General features: G+C 44.5%; 2 protein-coding genes across 8 annotated transcripts in view; one reads left to right on the forward strand and one right to left on the reverse strand.

The window, feature by feature from the left end:
* wu:fj29h11 (uncharacterized) overlaps positions 1-7,917 on the forward strand; it is a 157,395-nt gene extending 149,478 nt beyond the window's left edge. Inside the window, exons 51-53 of the mRNA XM_059949087.1 lie at positions 523-621; positions 4,927-5,053; positions 6,925-7,917. Coding sequence (XP_059805070.1) covers positions 523-621; positions 4,927-5,053; positions 6,925-7,516 — 818 coding nt within the window. The 3' untranslated portion in view covers positions 7,517-7,917. The remainder of the gene's footprint in view (positions 1-522; positions 622-4,926; positions 5,054-6,924) is intronic.
* Positions 7,918-9,011: 1,094 nt separating this feature from the next.
* Positions 9,012-12,302, reverse strand: part of exoc7 (exocyst complex component 7) — a 55,824-nt gene continuing 52,533 nt past the window's right edge. For all 7 annotated transcript variants that reach the window (XM_059948209.1, XM_059948208.1, XM_059948206.1 and 4 more), the window contains 4 exons: positions 11,719-11,782; positions 11,303-11,344; positions 9,781-9,914; positions 9,012-9,198 (listed from right to left, as the gene is read on the reverse strand). In XM_059948209.1, the coding sequence (XP_059804192.1) occupies positions 9,096-9,198; positions 9,781-9,914; positions 11,303-11,344; positions 11,719-11,782 (343 nt within the window). In that variant the 3' untranslated portion in view covers positions 9,012-9,095. The remainder of the gene's footprint in view (positions 9,199-9,780; positions 9,915-11,302; positions 11,345-11,718; positions 11,783-12,302) is intronic.

Below are 12,302 nucleotides of genomic sequence, written 5' to 3' on the forward strand. Positions count from 1 at the left end.
CCACTGCTACAGACATCCAGAAATAATCTGTGCACGAGCTTCACCTTCCTTCGCAATTTTTTATTGTTTGGTTTACAAGTTCCGTCCCTCTCAGGCGGGACACCTTAACTTCTGTTCCCACTCCTGTGCAACTGACCTTTTGTGGTCCTCAGCCAGGCAGCACCTCTTTGAAGGCCTCACTCCCTTCAACAAATGATCTCTGCTACCTCTGTGATAACTCAATATCATGTTCCGTCGGTCCTGGCCCCTTACACCTCTGACCTCTCGCTGTCAGTCAGCAGGGCTCCAGCTCTGGAATTTCCTGCCCAAACTTCTTTCCTCCTTTGCATACGCACATGCACGTATGCACCTACATGCGCTCCATCTGTGTCTGTCTGTCTCTCTCTCTCTCTCACTCACTCTTCCCTCCTCCCTGTTGATGGTTCTGTCCAAGTTATGGTCTGAGGGCTGAGGTCTGACTTGTGAGTTACTGTCCAAGAGCTGAAGGTTCTGGTCAGTAACGAATGTTTCTTTCTCATCCAGCTGGCCAAAGTAACGTTGGAGCCACAAGCCCGAAGCCCAGTGCAGATCAAACCCAGCCACTGGAGCTACAGAACAGCCAGAACCAGCCCTCACACACAGGTAAACCGTCGCTCTCCGCTGTCCTGCGACACTCCCCTTTGGGAGTCAGAGGTACTGTATTCCTTTCTTCAAGTAGTGAAGAGAGAAAGTCTTGCATTTCCATCAAAAAACTGTAAATGCCAGGATCTGAAATAAAAACTTCTCAGCAATTTGGGCTGCATACAGGGAGAGGAAAATACTCATGATTTTTTTTTGGGCAATAAACTTCATCAGAACTGGAGAATTCAGAATTCAAACATAAACACGAGATTGAGCAGATGCTGGAAATCCAAAGCAACACTCACCAAACGCTAGAAGAACTCATCAGGTCGGGCAGCATCTGTGGAGGGGAATGAACAGTTGCTGTTTGGGGCCGAGACCCTTGTTCAGGAAAGGAAGGGGGAAGAAGCCCAAATATGAAGGTCGGGGGGAATGGGAGGTGTATAAAATGGCAGGTGGTGGGTGTGACGGGGCGGGGGGAGCTCTTGTTTGCATTCCAGATTCTCAATCATTTCTTCAACCTGCTCCACTCTGTGTTTTGAACTTTTTTCAACACTCTTGGTAAAGGGAACATTTGAATTCCTGCAGGAATTAATGAAGAATTAATTAACATAGTAAGTACTGGTAGGTTATGAAAGCCCGAAATCAGACATCCAAAGTGAAAAGCTGCTGGAAATCTGAAGATCTGAGAGGACTTGTACACCCAAAGGGAGAAACAATCTGTACGTTGCGATGAAGACCCTTCACTGAAAAAATGGGAAAACTTGTTTAGAATAAACACAAGAGATTCTGCAGATGCTTGAAATCTTGAGCACCACACACAAAATGCTGGTGGTCAGGCACCATCTATGGAAATAAATTAAGAGTCAACGTTTCGAGCCGAGATCCTTCATCCAAAAAGAAATATGCTGTCTTGGGGAGCTGGAGGGAAAGTTTGGCCAGGCTGGATCTTTGGTCCCTGGACCGCAGGAGAATGAGGGGTCACCTCAGGGCTGTGTCCCCTGCATCTCGTTGGTTGTTAATGCAAATGCTGTATTTCACCGTGTGTTTCTATGTACATGTGATAAATAAATCATGTGAGCTACTTACTGACTTCAGGAGAAGGAAACCAGAGTTTCACACCAGTCCTCATTGGGGACCAGAGGTGGAGAGGGTCAGCAACTTTAAATTCCTCAGTGTTATCATTTCAGAGGACCTGTCCTGGGCTCAGCATGCAAGTACAATTACAAAGAAAGCACGGCAGCACCTCAACTTCCTCAGGAGTTTGCAAAGGTTCGGCATGACATCTAAAACTTCGACAAACTTCTACAGATGTGTAGTGGAGAGTATATTGACTGGCTGCATCACCGGCCTGGTATGGAAACACTAATGCCCTTGAACGGAAAATTCTACAGAATGTAGTAGATACAGCCCAGTCCATCATGAGTAAGGCCTACCTGAGGATTGAGCACATCTATACAGAGTGTTGTTGGAAAGCATCATCCATCATCTCGGACTCCCACCACCCGGGTCATGCTGCCATCAGGACCCACACCACCAGGTTCAGGAACAATTTCATCAGGCTCTTGAACCAAAGGGTATAACTTCACTTACCCTTTCACTGAAATGTTCCCACAATCTATGGACTCACTTTCAAGGAACCTTCACCTCATGTTATCAATATTTATTGCTTATTTGTGTATTATTATTTCTTAATTTTTGTATTTACACAGTTTGTTGTCTTCTGCACTTTGGATGATTGGCCAAGCTGATTGATTCTATAATGGTTATTATTGTGTTATGGATTTACTGTGAATGCCCACAAGAAAATGAATCTCAGGGTTGTATATGGTGACATATATGCATTTTGAACATTGAACTTTGGGATGTATCTGAACGTTATGAGGGGTATGGATGAGGTGGAACGTCACAGTCTTTTCCTCAGGGTCGGGGGTCCAGAAGTGGAGGGTGTAGATATAAGATGAGGATTTTAAAAGAGACCGAAGAGGTAATTTTAAAAGAGAGGATTTTAAAAGAGACCGAAGAGGTAATGTCATTGCACAGAGAGAAGTGAGCACCTGAAGTGAGCTGCCAGAAGAAGTGGTTGAGAAAGGTGTAATGGCAGCATTTGGAAAGGTGATGCTTGGGGGTTTATGGGCCAAGTACAGATAAATGAGACTAGCAGGGAGGATGCTGTGTCAGCATGGAACAGTTGGGTTTCTCTCTGCTGTATTGCTCTGTTTTAGAATATAGTAAAGCACAGCATAGAAACAGGCTATTTGGCCCACAATGATGTGCCCAGCTTGTTTTTCCCAGTGTCAGCACCCCCACTGGAACTACAGCCTCTCTTGACCTCCAGCCCATTACAGAAGTGCCCTTTGTATTCGCTGTTTTGTTCCCCCCATCCCCGTAACTATAAAACAGTTTTCATTTCTGCTGATAGTTATGGACCATCAATGCTGTCCTTTCCTCCACAGACACTGCCTGACATGATCACTGGTTTCACTTGCCTTTCTTTAGACCGTAAGTCATAGGAGCAGAATTAGTCCATGTGGACTGTCAAGTCTGGTCCACCATTTCACCACGACTAATTTATTATTCTTCTCAGCCCCATTCTCCTGGCTTCTCCCCATAACTTTTGACTCCCTGAAAAATCAAGGACCCATCAACATTTGCTTTAAATACGCCCAATAACTTGGCTTGCTCAGCCTCTGTGGCAACAAATTCCACGGATTGCTACCCATGGACATCCCTCAGCTTTGAGGCTGTGCCCTCTGGTCCCAGACTCTTCCACTATAGAAAACATTTTCTGCACCAGGTCTTTCAATATCTGATAGGTTTCAATGAGATTCCCCCCTAAACTCCAGCACCGACAGACCCTGAGTCAATATGTTAACCCTTTCATTCTTGGGATCATTCCCATTAACCCTAACCCTCTGAATCCTCTCCAATGCCTGCACATCTGTTCTTAGATAAGGCGCCCAAAACTGCTCACATTACTCCAAGTGAAGTCTGACCAATGCCTTATAAAGCCTCAACATTACATATTTGCCTTTATATTCGAGTCCTCACAAAATGAATGCCAACATTGCATTTGCCTTCCTCACCACCAATTCAACCTATTAGTTAACCATTAGGGAATCCTGCACAACAACTCCCAAGGCCCTTTGTACCTCTGATTTTTGAATTTCCTCCCCATTTAAAAAATAGTCCACACTATTTTTCCTTCTGCCGAAGTCCATGACGATATGCTTCTCTGCACTATACTCCATCTGCCGCTTCTTTTCCCATTCTCCCAATCTGTCTCTGTCCTTCTGCAGACTCCCTGCTTCCTCAGCACTGCCTGCCCCCCACCTATCTTCATATTGTTGGCAAACTTGGCCAGAAAGCCATCAATTCTTCCATCCAAATCATTGACATATAGCATAAGAAGTAGTAGTTCCAACACAGACCCCAGTGGAACTCCACTAGTCAGGAAAGACCCCCTTTATTATCACTCTTTCCCTCCTTCCAGTCAGCCAATCTTCTATCCATGCTAGTATATTTCTTGTACTTGTTAAAAAGCCTCTTGTGTAGCACCTTGTCAAAGGCCTTCTGAACGTCCAAATAAACAACATCCACTGACTCTCCTTTGTCTGCCCTGCCTCTTATTTCCTCAAAGGTTTACAACAGATGTGTCAGGCAAGACGTCCCCTTTAGAAAATCATGCTAACTCTGACCTTTTCCAAGTACCTGAAAACCACATCCTTAACAATTGACTCCAACAACTTCCCAACCACTGAGGTCAGGCTAACTGGCCTATAGTTTCCTTTCTTCAGCCTCCTCTCTTCTTAAAGAGTGGAGTGGCATTTTAAGACGATTGGAGGAAAGCGTAGAGGTGGATGTCAGAGGGAGTGTGGGTGAGTGGAATGCACAGTCAGGGGTGATGGTAGAGACAGATGTGTTGGGAACATTTAAGAATCTCTTAGACGGGCGCATGGATGAAAGACAAATATGTGGGAGTGAAGGGTTAAATTGATCTTTAGAGTATGTTTAAAGGTCAGCACAACATCATGGGCTGAAGACCCTGTACTGTTCTATGTTCTAACACTGCATCCAAATACACAGCTCTCCCCACACCATTGTAAAAGTGCCTTAACCATAACACTGATCCTACTCACCACCACCTTCTTGGGGAGACTGGAATGGATGGTGCTGGCTTGGTCAGTGACCATGAGTTACTTGTGGCCCAGTTTATGTCAACAGAGGAAAGGCCATTCATCAGCTGTCTCTCCTGTTTGTCTGTAGAGCTGTATCTTTGTTCAGGTGTTTGGAAATATATTCACAGGCTTCGTTTACTTTCTACAGCCCATGCTGATCCACCAGCAACCCCGGAACCAAAGGTGGATTCCGTCCAGACCAAACCAGCTCACCTGCAGCCCACAGACAACAAGATGAGAGATGGTCTGCCTGCCGATGATGACAAACACTCCGGGTAGGACATGGCAACTGGTTCAGTCATTATGCATGCCACGCTGTGGGAGAGTCTGATCTCAAATTCTGATTTATTTATCACGTACAGTGAAATGCCTTGTTTGCTTTAACTACCAGCATGTTCTAGGGGCAGCTCCATTGTTGCCACACATTCCAATGCCAACATAGCACGTCCACAACATTCAACAGAACCACACAAGCAGAAGTGACAGGACAAAACCAGAAAATGACAACATAAGCCCCTTTCCCATCCTTCCTCCCACCCACCCACAAGCACAGGCAGGCCTGATTTGTGCCATCGTCTGGCCTTTCAGGGAAGGTCTGATCTTCGTGTTGAGCGTGTTCCACAGTGCAGCAAAATCAAACCAAGAGTGAATTTTTCAGATCAGAGTGTCCCGTGTCCCAGCAGGAAGCACTTCCACTAATCATACTCTTATGAAGGTCAGTTTTACACCCTCAATGTCGCAGCCAGCATTAAGTGACCTGGGAGGTTGTAGTGAATTTTCCACTCTTTCCTCTCAGTCCTGTTGAAACTTACTCTCAGTATTCATTAAATTCCTTTCACTTCTATGGACTATATAACTCAATTTCTCAGTATTATTTATTTTTTAATTTGTTTTCTTTTGCACGTTGGGTGCTAATAAGACCACAAGACTTGGGAGCAGAATTGGGCCATTCTGGCTCATCGAGTCTCCTCTGCCAGTTCATCATGGCTGATCCATTTTCCTCTCAGCGCCAGTCTCCTTCCTCATTCCCCCCCACCCCCGTATCCCTTCATGCCGTGACTAATCAAAAATTTATTAATACCCAATGAGTTGGCCTCCACAGATTCACCATCCTGTAAAGAAATTCTTCCTCATCTCCATTCTAAATGGATGTCCCTCTATTCTGAGGCTGAGTCCTCCAGTCCTAGAGGTAGTCCCCACCGCCGGAACGTCCTCTCCACATCTACTCTATCGAAGACTTTCAACATCTGATAGATTTCAATTAGATCACCCCTCATTCTTCTGAATTCTAGTGACTCAGAGCCATCAAACGCTCTTCATATGACAAGCAGTTCAATACTGGAATCATTTTCATAACCCTCCTTTCTTAGATAGAGGGGCCCAAAACTGCTCACTGTATTCCACCTGAGGCCTCACCAGTGCTTATAAAGCCTCAACATTACATCCTTGCATTTATCACTCTTTATCTATAGTTTTCATAAATTCTATTGTATTTTGTTATTTTCCTGTCAGGATAGCTTACAAAGAAATACATCTCAAGGTAGTATATGGTAACGTATACAAGCTTTGATAATAAATTTACCTTGATTTTGTCTTTGAAATTTCCTCCTTCCACCTTTTAGCAATCAGTCTGTTACAAATCACAGCCTGATTCTCCAAGGTTCTCCCCTCTCCTGCCCTTTGGTCCACCATTATAGATCTGAGCACCTGGCTTACCACATCCCGAGTTAGGAGTAGCTTCAGAACTCTCCTCACCAGTTGTCTCTGCCACCTTGACCAAGGCAGGCAACTGATCTCATTCCAGGTCCCCATGAGCAGTCTTGGGCCCCATTTCTATGAAAGAATATGTTGGCAAGGTTTACAAGAATGATCACGTAGATGAAAGAAAAATGGAGGGCTATGCGGGAGGGAAGGGCTAGGTTGAACTTGGAGTAGGTTAAAGGGTTAGCTCAGTATCATGGGCTAAAGGGCCTGTATTCTGTGTTCTGTGATTTGCTGGGAGGAATTATGGCATTGTGCATCTTTTCTCTACCAGAGTATTCCTCTGCGATCAGAAAACAGCTGTGTTAGAATTGTGTGCAGGGTGGGAGGCTGGGCTGGTTAATCTTGATGTTTCACACCATTATTTCATGTCTGTGCCATGCAGCCAGCAAACATCAGTGTCCAAACCAGGAACCAGCCGGAGCCAATTCAATGGAGCTGCTGCCAATGCTTTCCGGATGGCCATTCCCCTCGATGCTCCGGTGTGGCAGAAGGAGCAGCCCCATGAGGAGGCGCTGGAGGAGCTGGTGATACACAGTACGGTGGAACGGCCGCAGTCGGCCATCTTCAGCGAGGACAAGATAGATAAACGAGCCATCGGAGAATGGGGGGAGCGCCTGGTTCACAGATTCTTGATGGACTGGAAGGAGAGCGACAGCGAGCTGAAGCCGATTGCTGTGAATTGGGTGAATGAGAATGGCGAGAGTGGGATGCCCTATGATTTCAGGGTGGTGTTTACGTCCGCGAGCCAGGGACAGGTGGACACCTTCATAGAAGTTAAGTCCACCAGCAAAGCCGACAAGAACTACATACAGCTCTCAGCCCAAGAAGTAGATCTGGCCCTAAAATTCAAAGATCATTACCACCTGTACCGTGTTTATAATGCAGGAGACTCTCTGAACGTAAAGCTGTGCCATATTAAAAACCTGGCACAGTGCCTGCATACAAAGCAGCTTGAATTGTTCCTCTACATCTAAGTTACCTTGCACTGATTCCAGGGAAATGTTTGTCCCACTCAAAATGCTTTTAATTATTTTTTTAAGTAAGTAAGCAGATAGTGACAGAGGATTAAGAAAAATATCACTGAAATGAGATTGTTAGTATATTTTTTGAGCTTTTATTTCCAGAGGAGAAAAGATGTTTTAAAATGTTTGTGGAGAATTACTGTACAATTTTAGCTTTTCAAACCTTTTATTATATCATGCAGCTGTGATAAAGTAAGTAATGTTTGGAATAAATTATCATAAATTTCACTGATTATCTTTGTCACGTGTATGCTGACCAGCACAGTCCGAGGATGTGCTGGAAGCAGCCCACAAGTGTTGCCAGGCTTCCGATGCCAACATAGTGTGCCAACAACTCGTACATCTTTGGAATGTGCAAGGAAACGCACACGGTCGTAGGGACAAATCCCTTTCAGACAAGAGCCCAAGTCAGTGTTCCAGTTTATTCCCTCTCTGGGTAGTATTGGCAATGTCTGTGTTAATAGACCACCTTGCGCTCCCTTGAGAGGTCAAATGGCATCAATGGTCTACATTCTCCGTTCAGTTAATGACAAGGTGCCACAGATGAGGCTGCTTAGCAGGAGCCTGTGCTTTTACAGAAAAGGTACAAGCAGGGATAGAGCATTGCCGATTGGGAATAAATCAGCCTTTTCTGACTGGCTGTCAGAGAGTAGTGGAGTTCCACAGGGGTCTGTGTTGGGACTGATTCTTTTTATGTTGTATGTCATTCGCTTGGATGATAACGAAGGTGGGTAGAGAGGGAGTCAGCAGAATGACTTAGACAGATTAAGAGAACGGACAAATAATTGGCAGATAATGCAGTGTTAGGAAGAGTGTATGATCATGCACTTGGGAAGGAGGAATAAAAGTGGAGACTATTTTCTAAACAAAGTTCAAAATTATGAGATGCAAAGGGACTTTTTAAAAGGCACTGGTGAGGCCTCACTTGGAGTATTGTGAGCAGTTTTGGATCCTTTGTGCAAGAAAGAATGTTACCGAACGTTGAAAGGCCTTAATAGAGTGAATGTGGAGAGGGTATTTCCTATAGTGGTGGTGGGGGGAGGGGAGAAGTTAAAGTCTAGAGGCAGAGGGCACAGCCTCAGAAATAGAGGGACGTCCATTTAGAACAGAGATAAGGGATTTGTTTGGCCAGAGGGTGATGAATCTGTGGAATTGACTGTGGTCATTGGGTGCAGTTAAGGCAGAGGTTGATAGATTCTTAATTAGTCAGGGCATGAAAAGTTACAGGGAGAAGGCAGGAGAACAGTGTTGAGAGGGAAATGAATCAGCCATGATGGAATGGCAGGACAGACTCGATGGCCTGCTTCTGCACTTAAGGTCTTTTAATCAACCTATTTCTCTGTTGTCAACCAGCTTGAAATTGAGTGAAGTGGGTATTGGTATCATTGGGATTTTTCTGAGTACTGTTACAGCTCAAAGGAACACAACTGAAAACAACTATAACCAGTAAGTTTCATTCAAGTAATAGTTTATTTACACAATATTTCAATAAATGATTGGCAGTTGTTTCTGGCACAGTAATACTGGATCGTCATGCTGAAGTATCAAAGAGCTTCTCAATCATTTCTTCAACCTGCTCCACTCTGTATTTTATGTATTTTTCAACATTCTTGGTAAAGGGAACATTTGAATACCTGCAGCAATTAAAGAAGAATTAACAAGTAAGTACTGGAAGGTACGAAAGCCAAAGTGAAAGGCTGCTGGAAATCTGAAGATACTGAAAGGACCAGTACGTTGGCATCTCTTCATTAGAAAAGGGAAAAGTGAGAAAACTTGTTTAGAATTAACAAGATTCTGCAGATGCTGGAAATCCAGAGCAACACTCACAAAGTGCTGGAGGAACTCAGCAGGTCAGGCAGCATCAATGGAAATGAATGAACAGTCGATGTTTCTGGGTGAGATCCTTCTTCAGGAATTTTAAGTTGCAGGAAGGGGAAGATGAAGATGCTGGGTGGTGGGAAGAGAAAGGAGCCAGGGCATCTTAGAAATGAAAGAGAAAAACTAATTGAAACAAAGGTTCGGCCACATTTGTGAAGGGGACAGAAAAATAGAACTGGTCATCCAAACTTGCTAAAATCAGTATCAAAGGCCCAGGTGCAAGATGTATTGTTCCTGGAGCTTAGGCCATCAAGTTGAACAAAGCAGGTCAGATACACTCCACGCCCTGGCCCAGACAACCAGACACGAGGACGGATACATTCACTCCTGCTTCTTACCTCTGCCAGAAGACCTGATAAGCTCCAGTCACATTCTCTTTCTGTGCCCGCCTGATCTTATCCCTCTGTTCCTTATCAGGGATCGCCCAAGATTTCTGGATTTTGCAGAGTTCTTCCAGTCCATCGTTGAACGCCTGTGAAACAGAACATGCTGCACTAAAGGAACTCATCCACACAAGGGAAGACACCTCTAGTGCAAACTCTGAAACCAGCTGGTGCATCTCCCAATCCAAATCATTACTGGCCTGTTGGCTTTGACTATAGGGTGAGTGTGATTGGGCACACCAACCCGTCGGTATTCAGGTTCTTGCGTTGCTCTTTGACAGTCTGCAGCTGGCCTTGGAAGCTAAAGTGACCGAGCCTCTGTCCTTCAGCAGGTGGAAACTCTTCAGATTTATTTATCACAACAAAATATACAGTGAAATGTCGTTTGCTTTAACAACACACCCAAGGATGTGTGTGTGGGGGGGGGGGGGGGGCAACCCACAAGTGTGGCCACAATTCTGGCGCCAATGTAGCATGTCCACAATAGGGCATAGTTCAGTACAGGCCCTTCAGCCACGAGCCCAAGCTATTAAAGGGAAGATTCTACCATGGATAAAGCAGTGGCCGACTAGCAGAAGGTGAAGATTGGGAATAAAGGGAGCCTTTTCTGGTTGGCTGCCAGTTGCACAGAGGTCAGTGTTGGGACTGATTCTTTTTACATTATATGTTAATGGTTTGGATGATGGAATTGATGGCTTTGTTGTAAAGTTTGCAAATTATTTGAAGATAGGTGGAGGGGCAGGTAGTTTTGAGGAAGTAGAGAGGCTGTAGAAGAACTTAATATTAGGAGAATGGGCAAAGTGACATGCAATACAGTGTTGGGAAGTGTATGGACATGCACTTTGGTAGAAGAAATGAAAGGGTTGACTATTTTTATAAATGGAGAGAAAATATAAAAATCTGAGGCACAAAAGGGACTTGGGAGTCCTCGAGCAGGATTCCCTAAAGGTTAATTTGCAGGTTGAGTCTGTGGTGAGGAAGGCAAATACAAAGTTAGCAAGAGCAAGGATGTAATGTTGAAATTTAAACATCTTTGGAATGTGATAACGTTTCAGTTAGGTGATCAGAAATGCATACAATAATCCAAATCTTAGACATCATGAAACAATCATAGTACCTCCAGAAAGGGACAGTTAGGTTGCAAGATTGTAGGTACAGAAAGATGGAAGGAGCTAGAGAGAAAATTAGTCTATACCAGAGGGCACACTGAAGGTGAGAGGGGGTAAGGTTCAAGGGGGATGTGAGGGGAAGTTTTTTTTTAAACTTTTAAAAAAAGTTGGTGCATGCCTTAAATGTGCTGCCTGGTATTGTGGTAGAGGCAAAAACATTCGACACTTTAATGAGATGTTTGGATTGGTAAAAAATGTAAGAAAGCTGGAGGGCTGTGGAGACTTTGTGGGTAGGAGGGATTAGTGTTTGATTTGCCTTCTAGCTGGTTCAGCACAACACAACCATTTTTATAATGCTTCCATCTTACCTTAAAACGATCTTTGATTGCTTGCCTTTCCTTATCTTTTAACTGCAAAGTATAAAATGGAAACGATCAGTACAGATTGCTGGTAAAAGTGTATGGTCTGCAGTCAAACACCAGTCAGAATTCGATCCAGGCACGGGTGATTGTAGTCAACACGTCAAAGGTTACAGGGGGAAGGCAGGAGAATAGGGCTGAGGGGGTAATAAATCTGACTCAATGGGCTGAATTCTGCTCCTGGGTCTTATGTCAAAGTTGCTGTGAGACTGTTAAGTACCCAGCTGGATAATTACCATCCCTGCAGGGAAGGAATCAATGACTCCTGTCCTGCCATGTTGCTGAGGGTGGACTGAAGTGGTTCAGTGTGGTATTGATGAGACACTGTACACACTGTGAATGGAAAGGGATTCTGTGCTACTTACTTTGGTCCCGGGCTGGAAGGCAGGTAGATTACCCTCAGTAAGGGGTGTTGTGACCTTCAGCCAGCTGTGAAGACACAAGTTAAATAAGAAATGCTGCTGAAAAATACTTTGACATAGAAGACTGTGGCCCCTTCCTCCCACTAACTCCAGCAATAACGACACTACCAATACCGGCAGTCTCAACAGCCAGGGTTATCTCCTTCCCCAACTGGTGTGCCAAGAGCAAGCCTGAACAGTTGGCGGCCAAAGCCCCGGAAAGGAGAATCAACAGTTTACACTTAAATCATATCTTTAGCGAGTTACATGTGTGAATGTGAATGATCCGAGACAGTATAGACTCCCAAGAAAGAAGTAGGAAATGTGGAAAAAAGTCTTGGCAGCATGTCATAAAAAGATGAGAAACAGGGAAGGTGCTGTTCACTTAAAAACAAACTCAGTGGCCTCCTATACCTAATAAAATGGCCATTGAATGCATTTGTTGTCTTCTGCTGCTGTAGCCCACCCATGAGCTGTGTGTTCAGAGATGCTCTTCTGCACACCACTGTTGTAACACGTGGATATATGAGTTACTGTTGCCCTCTTGT

This window comes from Hypanus sabinus, chromosome 23, assembly GCF_030144855.1.
Source record: "Hypanus sabinus isolate sHypSab1 chromosome 23, sHypSab1.hap1, whole genome shotgun sequence".
Classification (NCBI taxonomy): Eukaryota; Metazoa; Chordata; class Chondrichthyes; order Myliobatiformes; family Dasyatidae; genus Hypanus; species Hypanus sabinus.